This window comes from Anolis sagrei, chromosome 4 (assembly GCF_037176765.1).
Source record: "Anolis sagrei isolate rAnoSag1 chromosome 4, rAnoSag1.mat, whole genome shotgun sequence".
NCBI lineage: Eukaryota > Metazoa > Chordata > Lepidosauria > Squamata > Dactyloidae > Anolis > Anolis sagrei.
Window position 1 is genome coordinate 166,670,568 of NC_090024.1, and position 19,519 is coordinate 166,690,086.

The 19,519-nt window shown below is 38.9% G+C and overlaps 1 protein-coding gene across 2 annotated transcripts in view; it reads right to left on the minus strand.

The window, feature by feature from the left end:
• Nucleotides 1-2,419: 2,419 nt before the first annotated feature.
• LOC132774005 (phosphoglucomutase-1) overlaps nucleotides 2,420-19,519 on the minus strand; it is an 89,420-nt gene continuing 72,320 nt past the window's right edge. For both annotated transcript variants that reach the window (XM_060773658.2, XM_060773657.2), the window contains 10 exons: nucleotides 16,834-16,996; nucleotides 15,588-15,734; nucleotides 14,898-15,023; nucleotides 13,593-13,783; nucleotides 12,060-12,214; nucleotides 9,230-9,345; nucleotides 7,940-8,075; nucleotides 6,118-6,301; nucleotides 3,823-3,957; nucleotides 2,420-3,025 (listed from right to left, as the gene is read on the minus strand). In XM_060773658.2, coding sequence (XP_060629641.2) covers nucleotides 2,936-3,025; nucleotides 3,823-3,957; nucleotides 6,118-6,301; nucleotides 7,940-8,075; nucleotides 9,230-9,345; nucleotides 12,060-12,214; nucleotides 13,593-13,783; nucleotides 14,898-15,023; nucleotides 15,588-15,734; nucleotides 16,834-16,996 — 1,443 coding nt within the window. In that variant the 3' untranslated portion in view covers nucleotides 2,420-2,935. The remainder of the gene's footprint in view (nucleotides 3,026-3,822; nucleotides 3,958-6,117; nucleotides 6,302-7,939; nucleotides 8,076-9,229; nucleotides 9,346-12,059; nucleotides 12,215-13,592; nucleotides 13,784-14,897; nucleotides 15,024-15,587; nucleotides 15,735-16,833; nucleotides 16,997-19,519) is intronic.

A 19,519-nucleotide genomic window follows, 5' to 3' on the forward strand; every position in this document is an offset into this window, starting at 1 on the left:
GTGGAGTCAAAATGCCTAAATAGCCTGCAAGCATTAGACCTCATCTGACCTTGGAAATTAAGACCCCACCTACACTGCCATATGATACAGTTTCATAGTGTGGTTTAACTGCATTATATTGCAGTGTAGATTCATATAATGCAGTTAAACTGCATTGTATAACAGTGTAGCTAAGTCGGGTCACTTGGCTAGTACTTGGATGGGAGACTGCCACGGATACTAGGTGCTGTGGGCTATATTTCAGAAGAGAGAACTGCAAAACCACCTCTTCAGTATTATTTACCTATGAAAACCCTATGAAATTCACAGGGTGGCCACACATCAACTTGAACACACATACACAAAGTGCTGTAAATGTGTAGTGCTTTGGTTACCAACCTGTGGTCCATGGATTGCCAGTGGTCCGCAAGAACTAAAGTATGGTCTGCGGACTCACTGTTACTTGTACACCGTCGCAACAAGAGTAATTGGTATAGCGAAACCCTTTTATAGTACCAAGGCTTATTAAATATGGTTTTCTGTGGGCAAGCAGATGGCAACTACTGGATGTCATGTGTTCTGCATCGGAAACTAGAGCTGTTGTGATCTATCCAATGCAATTATCTGAATCAGCACCCCAAATAACCAAATTGAATCTAAAGTTGATCAAAAACTAATTTGTAACCCTTTTGGGGAGTGGTCCCTGGTCAAAGTGGTCCCTGGTCATAAAAAGGTTGGGAACCACTGCTGTAGTGCAAGAGGATCCACCATTATTTCACTACAAACTATCCCAACTACGGCAACTACATCAATTTCATATGATTTTCTTAAGCAAAAGTACATCTCATTAAAATATTGTTGAACTTTATTTCAAAGATACCTACAAACCTACAGGATTTCCAGATTTTGAAAAGATATGATTTATATGTTATTACTGAGGGGTTTTATTGACTTTAGCAGGACTCAGTTCTGGGGAAACATGTTTATAAGTGACTTACAAGTTTATAGTTGACTCAGAGCAGTAACGGAGCACCAGACAGATATGGTTTGATCCCAAGAGGCTCAGCATATGTTTAGAAAGGATATCCTTTGGTGCCACTCACTGCTACAATCTAGACAAGGACATTTTTATTGTTATAATGAACAAATAGCAGTCCTTGCTGCTGATATTTGGAGTGAAAATGAGCTATTTTATCATCCAATATTAAGATTTGAAATTGTGTCACAGCATAGAAGGAAGAGCAACTATTTCTCTCCTTCCAGGGACTTGGTATTTGGAATCTGTCACATACAATTATGAGTTGAGTTTTCACATAAAAGGAGTAATGGAGTAAGAGACATCCAAGAGGAATTTAAAGACTTCATTACATGCTCCATCTGGATTCCTTTGGCAATGGGGATTCTGCTTGCAGCATGATTAGCTTTGGAAAAGTCACACCAGTACTTTTTTTAAATGGTTCTTGACATTTGTAGAAAAATAGTACGGTATAGTTTATTGGACTTCAGTTAGTGAGAAAGTGCAAGCAAGTTGGCTACGCAGTTCCTAGAAGCCTTAGAGAAATGTTTCCCAACTCAAATATTTTGGACCTTACTCCCATAATCCCTAACCATGCTGACAGGGGCTTCTGGGAGTTCAAACTTAAACCATCTGGAGGTTTGAAAGGTGAAAACTGGTGCTTTAGAGAAATAAAAAATTAGAGTGTTGCACTGCTCCACCAAGTATATGCTAAAGCGCTGGCCTCTACTGTATCCATGTTCTTAACAAAAAAAAAGTTCTTGAATGCCCTCTTGGGAGCGTGGGGGCATTATTTCCATATTTGGGGGACTTCTTAGACGGCTTTGGACACAACAGTGGCCTTTTCAACAACAGGAAGTGAGCTAAAGTCTCCTCCTGTTTCAGAAAAGCCTTCTCCAGACTTCTTTTATCTCACTTTCCCCTCCACTTCCTGCATGCAGTGAACATAGTTTTTGTAATAGATCCCAGTATATACAGGCAGTCCCCAAGTTACAAACAAAATAGGTTCTGTAGGTGTGTTCTTAAGGTGAATTTGTATGTTAAGTTGGAACAGGTACATTTTCAAGAGCAACTCCAGCAAAATACACAGATATATTAGTTTGGATAGCATAGGGAAGGGAGAATACCCTTGTGATGTTTGTTTTGCTGTCTGTGCCCCCGTTCAGAAGATTTCACCTCATTTTTTGTCCCTCTGAAAATTGAATTTTGAAATATTTGGCTTGTGGAAACAAGGATTTGTGAGAAAGCTTCAGTGGAGACATCTTTTCCCCATGATAACTCTTACAGGAATGAATTTCCCTTTCTAGGGGTAGATTTCTCTTTCTTCTTGTTGTCTTACCCCTTTTTGTAACAAGTCCTGGACGTTTGTAACTCAGGGACTGCGTGTGCATATTATCGCCAATTAAAAACAACATCATTCCATAGTACTGATGGTTCATTTTATTTAAATATCTTGTAATGCTTGTGTTTGGGGTGAATTCTGTGCAAGAGTGGCAGTGCGGTCTTGGTACAAAGACTATGGCACAGAGTCCAACTGAAAGAGACATTCCACAGTGACAAGGAAGAGATAATCATTCACACTGATTGTAAGGAAAACCTACCGATTGCCTTCCCAAAATGCCTTTGTGCAGAAGCAATTCAAAGACACTCTTGAGAAAGAGTTAATGCTATCTCAGAATTGCAAATGCAAAAGGCAGCATATATTAAACAAGTACTATGCACATATTAGAAAGATAATGAGATGACATTAACAAGACAATGTATATTGGCATACAAAGAGTGTAAACTCTTTCAAATGTCAAATCTACCCTTTTATCACTTGTTGGTGCTTTTACAGTGTTAGCATTTCAGGAGTTAAAACCACAACAGAAAATAAGGCTAACTGATTTCAATTGACAGTGGCCTATCACTCGTCAACTCAAATGGCGTCAAGTTCTGTATTTATGTGATAACAGTGGGACCAGTGCGACCAGTTCTTTCATGAAGCTGCGAAAGATTCAGTGCAATAGAGATGAGAGGTGCCAACATTACCTGTAACAAAGGGAAGAAAAGGGAGAAAACTGAGGAGAATCAAAACACCCTGGTCAAAATTTCTTTCATGTTTATTATTCCCATACATCGTAGATTTGGTTGTTAGATCTGTACAGATGGCTACAACTAGAAAACTGGCACTTGAAGCACTATAATCATATGGTCATGGCATCTAGGAATCATAGAAGCAATGACATTGCAATGCAAAACACTAGCTTCTAACTCCTCTAGTTATGTCTTGAAACCCTTGAAGGCACAGATTAGATAAGAATACATTTGAAAGTCTATATCTGGAGTCAGAGCAATTTTAATATTTTGCATGCTTCATAATAACTCTAACTAAATCTTTTATAGAGAAATATGAAGTGTGACTGTCTTTCCCTTTGCCTTTTAAGAACACTATGTACTACTGTTTTGACTTTAAAAGTATGTAATGTACTGTAAATTGATCTGAATATCAAGTCAGTTTTTCAATTTTTATAATATGCATTTGTATTCAAGAGAAAGGATACTATTTATTTTGTAATTAATATATTGCCAGCATAGTATCTCGGTGCTTCAAAGTTATCTTCCTAGGGCTGTATTAAGATAATTCTGGGTTTATTTCAGAAGGAGGGAGTTCAACATTCAAAATGCCTTTCCAGGGAGTCCATTTACAAATCCTTACTAATTACTCTGACATCTAAATTCTTTGCCTTTTATAGCATATGGAAGGTTCACTCTCATTTCAATGGAGAACAAGATTATCAAGAAAAATGAAAAAGAATGAGATGAAAAGCTCAGAAAGAGAAACCTACCTGTGGGTCTTCATATATTTTGGGTGCATCTTTTTCATAGCTATCAATGTACAGTCGTACCGTTGCCCCAGCACTTCCTGTGCCACTTAGTCGGAAGATGATACGAGAGCCATCTGTAAAGATGAGCCTCAGACCCTGAAAATAATAAGGATACAGCCAATGTATAGATTTCCTGAAAGGCCCATTCTCAGTAAACCTTCCTGAATGTACAAACAAGAAAGACCTAAACAAGTAACCCAATAACTATTTTTGGAAGTTCTCCAGCTACCATTTTATGATCTCAGTTACCAGATATTCTCATCCTCATGTATAAGAAAACGACATATTTTGTGGACAAAAATATGAATTCTGATATGACTCAAAACCAAGCTGAGGGTCATTCTGGCCGTGATGGATTATCCAGAAACCATGGAGAACATCAAATTATTAATTATACAATTTATTAGGGTTGCATTTTACTGCCAAAAGGAACATCTTGTGATTTTGTTGCTATCATTTTAAATTTTTTTTGGCCAAAATATGTTGAGTAACTAAGGAGCCTGTGTGCTTTAACTCTAGCTATGCTTGTAGGATATGAGCAATCTGCAGGTCTCTTTCCAGCAGCAAAACATGTTAGGCTGGCCTCGAGGCTATGTGTGGTAAGAAGGGAAAACACTATTAGATGTCAGTGGATCATAATCAGTTACTCGTGTTTTCTAGGGACTTGGCATGACTCAAGTGGTGTGGATGTATCAAAGGATAAAAAGATACCTTTGTTTACGGACAGAATATGCTGGAAAGGGGTTACACAAAAACAAATCTCAACAACATTAAGGGCAAAATAGCCTGAGATAAGGCAAAGTAGGGCATGGAGAAAAATATGAAAAATAAAACAAATTGGGAAATTGAGGGATAAAGTTTTCAGATATGACACAACCAAACAGGGTCACAAAACCAGCCATGAGCTCACTAGCAGTTTCTCACTCTTTCCATTTAGAAAGGTGTAGAGGATTGGGGATGCTGAACCAGGGCTCTGGAGTGTTTGAAATCCTGCTCAGTCATGGATGCTCACTTGGTGACCTTAGGTAAGTCTTAGGCCCGTCGCAAACTCTGTTCCTGCGGGAGGAAAATTGCTAGCAAGTCCCTGACGTCACGAGACTCCGCCTCTCGCCCCGCCCCTTTCTCTGCCCCTTTCTCCGTGCGAGCGTGGTTTTTCCTGTGCTAGGGCAGCATTGCCCGCATTTTCTCTCAGTTGGCAGAATTCAACTGAGAGAAAATGCGGGCAATGCTGCCCTAGCAAAGGAAAAACCACGCTCGCAAAGAGAAAGGGGCGGAGAAAGGGGCGGGGAGAGAGGCGCAGGCTCATGACGTCAGGGACTTGCTAGCAAGGTTTTCTCCAGCAGGAACCTAGTTTGCGACGGGCCTTACAGCCTCAGAGGAAGGCAAAGGCAAGCTGCCTCTGAACAAAACTTGCTAAGAAAACCCCATGATAGGTTCATCTTACAGTCACCACAAGTCAGGAAGGACTTGGAGCTACACAAACAAACCAGGAGTCTCAATCAATGACAGCAGGTCAATATAGTATTCCTAAATAAGTTCAATCAAGAACCGGTATTACAAACATTTCGTAGAGCAGTGGTTCCCAACCTTTGGGCCTCCAGTTGTTTTGGACTTCATCTCCCACAGTTCCTATCAGCTGGTAAACTAGATGGGATTTCTGGAAGTAGATGTCCAAAACACCTGGAGGCCCAAAGGTTGGGAACCACTGTTGTAGAACAATCCCTTTAGGATACTAATCCAACTAGTTTCTCAGCCAAAACAAACTGGTTTTGTCAGGGAACTTTGAAGTGCATTTGCCTTCACCCTGAATGGAGATAAGGTTATAATTATCTTTATCAGCTCCACAAACAGCTAATCTTGTCATGCGTCCCCAAGCTCCCAACTATCTTTGTTCCCTTTATTTTACATATTACAGCAAGATTCTTTGGAGATATAGTGTTAACAAGGTCTCATGGCACTTAAATTCAGCTTCCTAATAGGAGTATAACCAAACAGCAAGGGTCCTAATTTTGGTAATACAAAGCTCAGCCAAACAGTCTTTTATAGTTATGGTAAGTCTAGAAAAGGGTCTCAAGACCTATTGGACTAAAGTGGCATGGCATAATTTGGTTGCAAAATGATAAAATGGGATTAGTGTATAAAGTTGCATGTGAGTAAGGGCATCATCATTAAATAGACTTGCATTGTGTCACTGGTGTCACAACAACATCAGTAATACCAGAACACATTTTTCAGTGAGTACCATCATTTTGTTACCTGGTTCCTTGAGATGCTTCCATCCACAGGATCGCTGTACTCAAAGTTATCTGCTTTCTCCACTGTGTATGACTTATCACCTGCTGATAGCTGCTTCCCCACAAAGGAACGGTCAAAGAACATGGTCTCTAGATCCTTCATCATCTTGTTAGCACCATCAGCATCCACTTCTTCATAGTCATATCTAGAAACAGCAGCCAGGAAGAGTTACTAAGGCAAAGATGGATGTTTGTTTGTACAAAATTACTGAGAAGTTTTTAATACAGTGAAACTCCTTAAAGAATGTCAATCTAATTTGATTTAACCTCTTTTCTTTATTTGGAAGTTTAGATGAAGCTCCAGAGCTTTTGCTCCATCAGATTTCAAGACTTACACAATGTTCAGACATAATGGAGAAATAGAAATGAAATGCTCAGATTATTAATTTGAGTATAAGTGAAGTGATAAAAGATATTGCACAAGATTTAGAGAGATGAGCATGATGGGATGATGTGGGATAAGGTAAACACAATTAAGACAATTAACACAAGATGTATGTATTATAATGTAATACAATATAATACTAATAATAATAATGTTTGTTTGTTTGTTTGTTTGTTTTGTCGTGTCAGGAGCATCCTATTGTGAGAGAATTGGCCGTCTGCAAGGATGTTGCCCAGGGGATGTCCGGATGATTTCTGATGTTTTATCATCCTTGTGGGAGGCTTCTCTCATGTCCCCGCATGAGGAGCTGGAGCTGATAGAGGGAGCTCATCCGCCTCTTCCCGGATTCGAACCTGCAACCTATCGGTCTTCAGTCCTGCCGGCACAGGGCTTTAACCCACTGCGCCACCGGGGGCTCCCAATAATAATGTGATATTATAATTATATATTTTATATTACATGTAATATTACTAAAATATTACAATATAAAGGTATAGTACAATATAGTAATATATAATACTGATATTGTACTATGTTAATAATATAATATATTATATGCTTATATATTTTGTAAGCTGCTCTGAATCCCCTTAGGGGTGAGGAGGGCGGCATATAAATGTCGTAAATAAATAAATAAATAAATACATAAATAAAATATACTGATAATTGTTTGTTATTTGTGGGATTCCTCTACTTCTGCCTTGCAAGTATTTAAAAAACCCTAAATGCATTGTTGAAATGGGGGAAGGGGGTAATCTCCTCTTTGAATCCTGAATGAAAAAGATGCAAAACCAATCAGAAATAGAACCGGTTTTCCGCATCCTACTGATTGCTAAAACAATACTGTTGCTGGTAAGGTCATATTTATCCACCTGTGAGCTAATGAAGAGAACTCCTTACAATGCTTGAAACGCTTGAAAGAATGCAGTACAGACAAAATTTACAAATGGACTTATTTTTAGACATTTATAGAAACTTACAACTAATGTGGTTATTTCCCCTCCTTTTGCCTTTTTAATTTCCTGCTTTTGTTATAGTGGAACATAATTATATTTAACCAAGATGTATTTTGAATGTAAATAAATTTAATTTTTAAAAAAGATGGATGAAAATGGCAAACATCTGGAGATATCTGCATAAGATCTTTTTTATTTGCCATACCTCTGTGCAATGTTTTGCTTCAGAAGAATTTAGTGAAAGGAAAGATATGTATATATAATATCATAGAATTTTAAAACTGGTATGCAATTTTTATTTCTAAATAACAAGCATCACTACAAATAACACCATAGTTGTTTCTTTCTCCAAAGTTGACTAGAAACACCTGTTAATTCTGTTCTATTTAGTGTATCAATATATAAAACATAAACTTCAATGAAGCCATTATTATGACCCCCACCTTGTGAAGAAGTTCCGCCCATATTTTTGCCAGTGGTCTTTCAGGATCTCCTCTACGCTCTGCTTGCGGACAGCTATAATCGAGAGCCATGCCAAGACAGCCCAGAGCCCATCTTTTTCACGGATGTGATCTGACCCTGCAGCAGACAAAAATCACAAGTGAACAGGAGAAAACAACTTGATGAAATACTGTACAAGTTCTTGGCTCAGCTTAATTGTACTTTGTTAGTTTGAGTTTCATGTACCCTCAACGGATGCCTTTGTATACAGATTTTGTATGCTGCTCAGAAGATCTCTATTTTCTTTTCCTCCATGCTTCACGAAGAATGAAGAAATGAAATTGGCATCATCTCAAAAATTTATTTCAGAAAATCATATGGGAACTACATTACAGTGTGGGTGAAGTGAAAGACCAAAGTGTGAGATCCAAATTACTAGAATGCTTTAGTGTAAACTCTTATTACTACTACGGCAAGCTCTCCATCTGATGGAAATTCCTCCATCCATGGAAACTACACTGATAGTGATCTGGTTGAATCTTAATGCATATTTCCTATAAAACCAGGTAGCCTAGAATACAAAACAAGAAATAAGGACTAGTAGACTAGGCCAACTGTATTCCAGAGCAATCTCACTTTACATGAACGTTTAGACCAGTGGTTCTCTACTTGTGAGTCCCCAGATGTTTTGGCCTTCAATTCCCAGAAATCCTAACAGCTGGAAAAACTGGCTAGGATTTCTGGGAGTTGTAGACCAAAACACATGGGGTTGAGAACCACTAATTTAGACATTCTTAATAGCGGACTTTTTAAAAATATAACAAAGAAAGTATCCCTGAGGAGGAGTGAAGCCATGGATCACTACAGTATCATCTTGAAACCCCTTTCCCTGCCCTTTGTCTTTCCCCTGCTACCCTGGATGCCTAAGGAACAGGGGCAAAACTACTGAGATGACAAATTCAATTAATCATTACCAAATTATTCAAGTTAAGAGTGACTTTCAAACCCCCCAATTTGTGCCATTATTGCTGTGTAAATGCATTCTGGCCTGAGTTATTAAGTCAGAGTCAGGCCAGAGTTTGTTGTTTCCAGCAAGCCGTTCCTTTGTTTTCCATTAATGGATGGCTTCACAACAGGCAACCATTAGATGCCATAACATAAATTATAAATAAACAATTACAGATAAAACAAGCAGTTAAAACATCAATTATTAAAACATCCACACTTTCATTTTAGAAGCCAGCATGTGATATGAAATGTAAATCATTAGACACGTAGAATTGTATCCTTACCAGTACCAAAACTCTCCTCTCCACATAGAGAAAGTTTGTTTGCATCCATGAGATTTCCAAAGAACTTCCAGCCTGTTGGTGTTTCATATAATGCAATCTTTGTAGCTTTGGCTACCCTGTAAAAGACAAAATCAGCATGCCAATCCATGATTTAATGGGAAAACATGACAGTGCTAATATGACCTTAGTAGAGAATAATGTTCTTGATCTTATTAACAAGTTCTGTACCCTGTGAACTTGATCTTTCTAAACATTAGTGGTCGTCCAGCATAACACGCATGCAATAACATCCTGCTGAAACATATTGATAGTGCATGGGGTGCAGATCCAAAATTAATAAGAACATCAGCCCTGGCCCTGTCTTATTCAACTGCTGAGTATGCCTGCCTCATCTGGCATAAATCTGCCCACACAAAGCAGGTGAATATAGCACTGAATGAAACATGTAAAATAATCACAGGATGTCTTAAAACTATACCTGCTGATAGATCTTATAAACTAGCTGGCATTGCCCCCCCCCCCCCCCGCCTCCCGATGTGCGATGGGAAGTTGCTGCCAATTGCAAGAGAAATAAATCAAGGAAAAGTTTCATGAGAACCACCATCACTTTTAATGTTTTTCCAGCAACAGCAAGAATATCCCCGTGGACCCTTATGAGGGTCTTCCTCTAGGGCAGTGGTTCTCAATCTGGGGTCCCCAGATGTTTTTGGTCTTCAACTCCCAGAAATCCTAACAGCTGGTAAACCAGCTGGGATTTCTGGGAGTTGTAGGCCAAAAATATCTGGGGACCCCAGATTGAGAACCACTGCTCTAGGGGCAAACCAAGAATGGACAACTTGGAAGTCCCTGAACTGACTCAGAAGTGGAGTGGGCAGATCAAAAGACAACCTGGCAAAATGGCACTGCCTAGAAGAATCCTCCACTTTGTGTGACTGTGGAGCAAAACAAACAACTCAGCTTCTGTATGCTTGCCCACAATGCCCTGCCTCATGCACAGAGGAAGAACTGTTTAAAGCTACAGACAATGTGGTCGCTGTTGCCCATTTTTGGTCTAAAATTATTTAGCTGCTTGTGCTTCTTCTATTTTATCAGTTTTATATATGGAATGCTTTTGACACGAAATGAATAAAAAACAATTTCTCACTTGCCCTATATATTTATTTAGTTACTGAATTTATACCCTTCTTTTCTTCCTTTCCCCTCTCTCAGTATTCAAGGCCTTTTTACCTTTCAAGCAGGTGGGAAAAGGAAAAAATGGTCACTCAAATTTGTAATAAAATAATCAACAATATGACTGGCAGACTTTGATAGATCAATGGTTATTTTGAAATGGAAGCAGAGTTTTCATAAACATTTCAGACGGTACTGCTTTTAGGAATGCACATTTACTGGATTCAAGCCATCATCTAAAGAGGGTTACTGAGCGAAAGTAATCAGATTTCAACATTTTGGAGAACACTGCCCAGCAAGGTCAGGTCCCAAAGGACTACACAGCCTGATCTATGGGCTGAAAAGGGCCTCCTTGGACTTTCTTTCCTGAGTAAAAACCACTCATGTTACATGACAGGACACTTTTGAAACCGGAGACAAATCTCAAAAGCTGTTTTGTTTGGCAAGAAGAGTAAAAAAGTGAAAATCTCATTAGGTAAGTCCAGGCTCCTCAGTCCAAGCCAATATGTTTGCAATATTTGACCTATTATTAATTTTTTGACTTATTTTTAACTTTCTTATAAAGGTATATATTTACGTAGACATACTTTTCCTCTCAATGAGCAAACTAGCTGCTGACATGGCGTATATTATGAATTACAACAGAACTAATGAAAGGAAGTTAAAACAGCAATCCTTCACAGTACAGGCTGAAAGAATTCCAACCAGCTATTTAAAAAAAACAAAACAAAACCCCAGAGCTATCACTCCAAAAGGAAGGAGGATGCATTGGAAGAGGAAGGTTGTATCCTACTAAATCTAAGTAGTGAGTGAATCAGCCAAATCACCACAGTTGGTGAGTTCCACAGATGGAATAGCATCAACAGAGAAACCACATGCTCTACTTCAGCAGGATCTCCAAAATACAAGGAGGATAAGACAAGAACATTACTCCCTCAAATAAGAATTTAGCACTCCCTTCAGTCACTACATTTGTAGCATTGCAGCAATGAACATTTCAACTGGGCATTTAGAAATACAGTTTAGATATCCAAAAACGGTAGATGGGGGAGGCAAAATTATCACTGCAATCATTTCAGATATAAAAGTTCTAAGTGCTTCGTTCTCAGAAATGCTAGAGTTTCATTTCATTTAGAGGAGCAGACTTTGAATTCAAGTGCCCATTGTCCTCATCCCATTTCACCCTTTGCTGTGTTGAAATACAGGGTTAATGCAACAGGGGTTTAAGTGAGGTGAAGGCATTAACCACTCAAATACTTGAGCAGGAATTGGACCCAATATTTTCATGCTTAGTATTAGAAACAAGAAGAAATTCCCACCCAAGGTTTGTGGATTACAAGAATGTTTGGATATAGCAGAGATGGACCAACTGACTAGGCTTAAACAATTGGCGGATTCTTCCAAATTTGAGGAAGAATTGCAGTCTTTTATTAACTATTTAAAAGAAGAAAATAATATTGGGTTTTTAATAGCATTAAGGGAAAAAATTAGTACAGGGATGTAGGAATAACAAGAAAAGAAAAAAGAGATATTAGTGACAAGACTAACAGGATAAATGATGTGAGAATATAAGAGTTCATATATCCCTTTGACTCACCCACAATTAAAGAGAAAATTCAATCAACTCAAAAAGAAAAAAGTTTGACCTTTTATCTCCTACCTATCAATTGCACCACTTGTGGGCATGCTTCGGGCAAATCCTCGAACTCCTGTTTGTTGAAAGTAAGGAATACTAAAAATATTTGCAGCAATAACAGCTACAGAATCTGAGGGATTCACAAAGAATCCATGTTTTCCAAGAATCATGTTGCGATCCTAATGGAGACAGAAGCAAAACATGGTTTTTAGCTTGGTAATACAGCTAGGCATTAATTATATACTTCCTGAAAACTCAGCTTATTTATTTATTGCATCAGAAGCGAACCAAGGGTACAGTTGCAATGTATTTAAAAAACACAAGTTTTAAAGCTTGGCATTATACTAAATGTCCTTAAAACTCAGCTGAGTCTAAAAGATTGAAGTTACTGGGACTTGCTTGTGCAGAGACAATGAATGGTGTAGTTCTAGGACTGCATGCAAGTGTAATTTAATTGAATACTGTCATACAATGATGGAGGTGGTAGATGCAAAAGAAAAACAGGACTTCTGCAGATATGATATTTGCATAGATAGGAAGATTTTGGTAACATTATTAGGGGGAAACCCAATGGACGCATATGTTGCATGTTATATTGATTATTTTGCATAGCATGTGGTTGATATTACTATCCTTATGGAAAATGGAGAACATTAAACAAAACATATGAATCTGAATACACATTTTCATTTGACTAGGTGCTCAAGAATCTCAGCTATCTTTTTAAAAGACTATACAGTGTTCCCTCACTTATCGCGGGTGTTACGTTCCAGGACCACCCGCAAAAAGTGAAAATCCATAAAGTAGGGATTTGTATGTATGGTGAGGGTGAGGTAGAAGCGAGGAGAGATTTAAAGGCACAGCACACTTTTTTTTGCTAGCTATCTCTGCTTTGCTTTGCAATCTCTCTTGATTGGCTGCCTCTCTCCTGAGGGGAGAGGGTGAAACCCCCTTCCACACTCCATCATTGCCAGGAGGAGGAATTAGAATGCCGCTCTTGGCAATGGCAACCATTCTTAAACTGAGAAGCAAAAACCCACGAAACAACAAGTCTGCGAAAAGCAAACCGCGAAGTAGCAAGGGAACACTATTTTGTGGAGAAGGTGTTGAACTGAGATGTCACCTTTTTGTTTTACATTGTGGCCACCTTTTGACAAGGATGGCGAACTTTTGGCTGTACAGATATTTTTGACTATAACCTTCATGCGAGCAGAAAGTACTGAGAGATGAAAGGTCCAGAACATCTGGAAGGCCACTGATGAATGGAAGCCTTACACTAATAGGAGACAACATGCCATAACTTCTAGTATTTTGATTATCATTCTTTCCGGTTTTGCTCATAAAAACATACAAACTACAACTTTATGAAGCGATATTCAGTACGGAATATATTTCCTTCACAGCTCTGAAAAGTTCAATGTAAATTCAATTTGTTTTTACCAAGGGTTCCAGCTATTTATGAAAGCATGAACTGTTTTAGTTCCAGATGTAAGCAAGAACTGTGCTTTCATGAAAAAGGGCGGAAGAACGGAGGACTAGAAGGACAGAGGAACATACCCCATCTCCATCAAAGGCTGCTCCAAAATCATACTCTCCTGTCTTCATAGTCTGAACGAGATCAGCAGCATAGGTTAGGTTTGGATCAGGATGGTGTCCACCAAAGTCCTCAAGAGGTATACAGTTTACAGCTGAATTTGCTGGGGCTCCAAGCTCTTCACAGAGGATCTTTTTTACGTAAGGACCAACAACTGATTCAACAAAACATGGACAAAGGAACAGATAGATGTAAATTACTAACTTTAAAAAATCAATCACAATTTAGTTTTTGCTGTAAAATCTTTGATCATTTAGGAATGTTTGATTTATGTTATTTGTAATGAAAGTTATCAATAGGCTTCTCACAAGTTTTTCAGTATGCATTGAATTATTAATTCCTCATACTGATGAAGGAAAAAGAATTCAACAGCAAAGGAGGTCCTCCACGTTTGCAGAGGCTAGGATCCAGGAACCCCATGAAAGTGGAAAAATAGTGATTTTTTTTATTTGAGATAATACTTTTCAAGGGATCTCAGGGTCCTTTAGCACAACCTTATGGTCATTTTCCAACAGAAATTCATTATAGAATTGCACTGAAACACTTACACATGCCTAGAGATGTGTTCTCTTCCAGCATGACTGAATGATCAGCATTCAATGGACCATAGAGTCATATTGGAGGACCTAGAGATTCCTAAAGAGAACATATTAATTAAATTTGTGAATGATCAAATCCAGAAAAGTTAAACCTGTGTATACAGAGAGTGGACTGTATTGCAATCCAAGGAGTTTGTGTGTTGGTAAAAAGGTAAATGTTTCCCCTGACATTAAATCTAGTCGTGCCCAGCTCTGGAGGGTGGTGCTCATCTCCATTTCTAAGCTGAAGAGCCAGCATTGTCCATAGACACCTCCAAGGACATGTGGCCAGCATGGTGCATCGTTGCCTTCCCACAAAAGCGGTACCTACTGATCTACTCACGTTTGCATGTTTTTAATCTGCTAGCTTGGCAGAAGCTGGGCCTAACAGCAGGAGCTCACTCCACTCCCCAGATTCAAACCACCAATCTCAGCAAGTTCAGCAGCTCAGCAATATAACCTGCTGCGCCACCAGGGGGTCCACTAACACTGGTAAGTGCTGGTAAGTCCTGCTAACACTTTTTAACTGCTGCGAGAATGACATGAATCATGACATCAATCAGTAGGATTTGTTTCTAAAAAAGTGGAAGCAGGATGGCAATATAAATCCTTTTTTTTCAGATTAAACAAGATACATAATCAAACAGTTGCAAAGGGCAGTAGCTGCATTTCTTAATTTATCTTGCATACCTCCATGCATGGCATCTATTCGAATCTTTAGATGGTTTTGACCTGAGAGTAACTCCTTTAGTGCGCTAAAATCAAAAATATTTCTCAACATGTTGCCGTAAGCTTCTACCGAGTCCACAATTTCAACTGGAAAATGAAAAGGAAAGAATTCATTATCTGAACAAATACTAAACAAAAGCAGATAATCAAGTAAGTGCCCTGACCATTTTTTAAGAAAGATAAAAACAGAAAATAATTTTGTCTAGGAATTGCACTCATTTTGAATACTGCCACTTCATTGTTTTGCAGCAAAAAAGAACACATGCAAAAGCTGCAACAAATAACTACCACCCTTCTTCTATATCTCCAAAGTTGTTAATTGCTAATATCTGACTAAATTAGTTCTATTGATCTTTAAGAAGGTAATTTATATTTTCAGTTGAATAAGGAGCAACAGGGCTGGCAAACATTTGCAAATCACTTGATATTTAAAACAGGAAACAATTAGGCATAAAAGGATAGCCCCTGTATCTTTAATAGTGTTGTTTTAAAAAGAATTGTAACTGTTAAAAGTTTCCTGTTCTCTTTTTGCATCTAGCCACCCTACTACAATATCTGACTTGCTAGTTACTACAGCAGGAGGATTATTATTGAGGAAAGTAATACCCAATTGCTGTAATTAATATAAAAAAGAAAACATATTTTGCTTACCTGTAAATGGTTTAAATTTATTTTCTAAATCAAACTGCTGTTTCCCAATGGTACTGAGGTCTACATTTAAATCTGGGCATATAGCATATTCTTCAATAGTTTTACTAATCTGGAAAATTTTGTCAGTAATGCCTTCAGGGGCAGGCCCTAGTAGGAAAGAGCAGGTATTAATGACAGACCACTTGAGGCAGAGTTAGCTTGAAAAGGTGCACAGTGAGAGTATTGCCCTGGGAAAAATATTAGAAAGGAAAAGATTTGATATTGGTATTTTTATCTTAATATAAAACTGTGCAGTTGCCAAAAATCAAATTTGCAAAATCCCTTGATACAAGTACATGTACACATACATATGAGTGAATGGGGGAACACAGACACCTTGGAAACCCAAATGGACAGTTCACTTTTGAATCATTATGAGCTGAGGACAGTACCTGGAAAAATCTGCACTAAAAAAAGTAAAGGTTTCCCCTTGACATTAAGTATAGTCGTGTCCAGCTCTGGGGAGTGGTGCTTATCTCCATTTCTAAGCTGAAGGGCCGACATTATCCACAGACATCTCCAAGGTCATGTGGCCGGCATGACTGCATGGAGCACTGTTACATTCCTGCCAGAGTGGTACTTATTAATCTACTCACATTTGCATGTTTTCAAACTGCTAAGTTTGCAGAAGCTGGGGCTAACAGCAGGAGCTCACCCCGCTCCCCGGATTCAAACAATATGCATATTTTCCATGTTACTGTAAGGCAGTTTCCCATATAGGGTGAGTATAGTCAATGATGAGGCATAATAGGAGTGAAAGTTGATCAACATCCGTAGGGCCACACATTACTCCCCCACCATCACTCACCTCCTGAGGATAGTGCTACCATGTGAATGTTCACAGAGGAAGGAGCAGCTTTGGAGGCTAGTTGTGGGTGTACCACATGTGCCTATTTTGCCCAGTAATTCCCCTTCCTTGCTGAGTTTTACGTTAACCAGATCACCTCTCTGGTAACTTCCAGCAACAGTTGTTCATTTCAATAGAATTTGCAATTATCCACGTTTTCCTGTTCCCACTGTAAGTTCAGGAATGTATTCCCCACAGATATGGGGGTTGTAATGTACACACACACATATATCTCTACAATCTAACCTCCAGTTTTAGAGGTTTTCCCACTATAGTGGGAAAACTAGATGAGGCATTGCAGCTGTGATTCCTAGTGGGAAGTAGTCCAGGGTGAGAGGTGAGGTACAGGGTCAAAATTACCTCCATTTGAAATGTTGTATTTGATACCAAAATCTCCATTAGGTCCACCAGGGTTGTGACTTGCTGTCAGAATGATACCACCAATTGCTTTTATTTTTCGAATAATACAGGAAACAGCTGGAGTAGAGAGAATTCCATTTTGACCAATTACCAGACGGCCAATCTAAAATCAGAATTGAAAAGAAAACTCATAAGAGCTCCCATAAGAAAAATATCGCAAAGTATCAGGAAAATATAGCAGAATATAGCACTGAAGCATTTTTAAAAAGTAGTTCTGTTTGTAATCCTTCCTTAGGTTCTTAGGATCTCAAGCAACCTCTGGGTTAATGACCTCCATGAAATTCAGATACTGCTGACACATCTTTAAGATAACTATCAAATACTGCATATGTGTAATCAATAGGTAAAGGTAAATGTTCCCCTGACATTAAGTCCAGTAGTGTCCGACAACAACTGGAGGTGTCTACGGACAACGCCAGCTTTTCAGTTTCAAAATGGAGATGAGCACCATACTCATCTCCATTTCTAAGCCGAAGAGCCGGCATTGTCCATAGACACCTCCAAGGTCATGTGGCCGGCCTGATTTCACGGAATGCCGTTCCCTTCCCGCCAGAGCAGTACCTATTGATCTACTCACATTTGCATCTTTTTGAACTGCTAGGTTGGCAGAAGCTGGGGCTAACAGCGGGAGCTCACGGCGCTCCCCGGATTTGAACCTGAAACCTTTCGATCAGCAAGTTCAGCAGCTCGGCAATTTATCCTACTGTGCCATCGGGGGTCCCATTAGTACTTTGTTACTACTAATTTTATTTGAAGGAGGATTAATATATTTGTGACATTTGTACCTCACCTTTCCTCCAATGAAATCAAAGTGTTATACATGACACTGATGGTCCCCATTTTCTTACAGCAACAACTGTAGATTATGCTGGGTGTGAATGGCTGAAGGTCAATGAGTTGGCTTAGTAAGGACTAGACCCTGATGTACCGAGCAACAGTCCTATACTCTGAGAAGTGTATCACTTGAAGAAGGCAAATTACAATTACAGGAAGATAACAATGGGACTGATCACATGGAGTTGTCCTCTTCTGTATTTCTTTTACAAAAAACAAATCTTTTTTATTTGTTATTGTAAAAGATATACTTTCCAGGCTTTTCCCAGGCAGGAGAGCAGCGCAAGAGGATAATTCCCAGCCAAAGAAGAACACACTGTTGTCCCATGCTAATTGCAGTTTGCCTGCCCTGTGTAATAAACGACCTAATGCGTTGTTATAGGTTTTTTGGGCTATATTGCCATGTTCTAGATGCATTCTCTCTTGGCGTTTTGCCTGCAACTATGGCAAGCATATTCTGAGGATGCTTGCCATAGATGCAGATGAAACATCAGGAGAGAATGCTTCTAGAACATGGCCATATAGCCTGAAAAACCTACAATCCAGTGATTCCAGCCGTGAAAGCCTTCAACAATACAAACTACCTAATGGCTTTCCATTGTCTGTCCTAAACAATGATGATAGCACTCTCACTTGGGTCTCTGCCAGACAAAATACCCCAGATTTTACACTAAGTAATTTTACATTAAGTAATATAACCAAAGACCAGTCTCAGCCTATTCAGAGTACACAGGTGTTGTCTGCAATATTTAGTCTTCAATAAGGTTCAACATTCAGGTATTTCTGACCTACGTTTGAAGCAAATTAGAATAACTGTGCTGACTTTCCTCCCACTTTGTTATTTGTGTTCTTTCCTTTTAGAGTTAAAAAGAGCGTCATGCCTCTCCTCTGGCCCCTTGGGGTGGGAGGTATGTGAACTTTGACTCAGCTAGCCATATTCAGGAGCAATCTGTAAAGGATAGTGTACAGTGATAGCTTGTTGAGACTCTGTGGAGGTTAATAAGGAGCTTTCTCAGCTAGGGTTCAGTTGGGGCGGGTAGGAAGAGAAAGAGAGAACATAAGTTAGGAAAAGAAAACACGAGCTGAAATTGGTGTAAATTACAACTCACACTTTAAATCGGCACAACACCATTCCATTTCCTCCAGCTATTCAAACAGTTATCTAGATATCCCAGAAGATGAAAGAAGGTCCCTAGCAGAACACAGTTATGGAAATTGTGAACTGACAGATCTGTTGAACTGTAAAGCTGCTGAACTGTAAAGCTAACACGCACACACACACGGAGTACCTTCAACATATTCAATATCCATGAATTCACTTCCTCTTTAAAAAAAAAATATCCCCCCCCCCTTCCTATATCCCTGGAATTGTTGCTGGCTCTCTAGGTCCTCCAGTGAAATTCAAGTCTAGTCAAAATAGAAGGCTCAATATTATCATCTGTTTTGATTTTTTCCACAATGAGTCTTGGCACATATCCTCTGTGGATCTAGTGATTGTATTTTATATACATACACATATGCTTCTATATTTCTACTCTTTTTGGAAGACAGTCTATTGGGAAGACAGGTGGGAAAAAATCAGCATTCTGGAGGAAGCAAAGACATTGAAGTGATTATTATCCACCACCAACTTTGCTGGACTGGCCACATTATCTGAATGCCCAATCAAAGCAGTTACTTTACTCTCAGCTCAAGAATGAAAAATGCTCTAACTGGAGGTCAGCTGTTACCAACAGTGCTGTGGAATTTGAAGAGGCATGAATGGAAGACGAAAGGGAGAAATGTCAAGAAG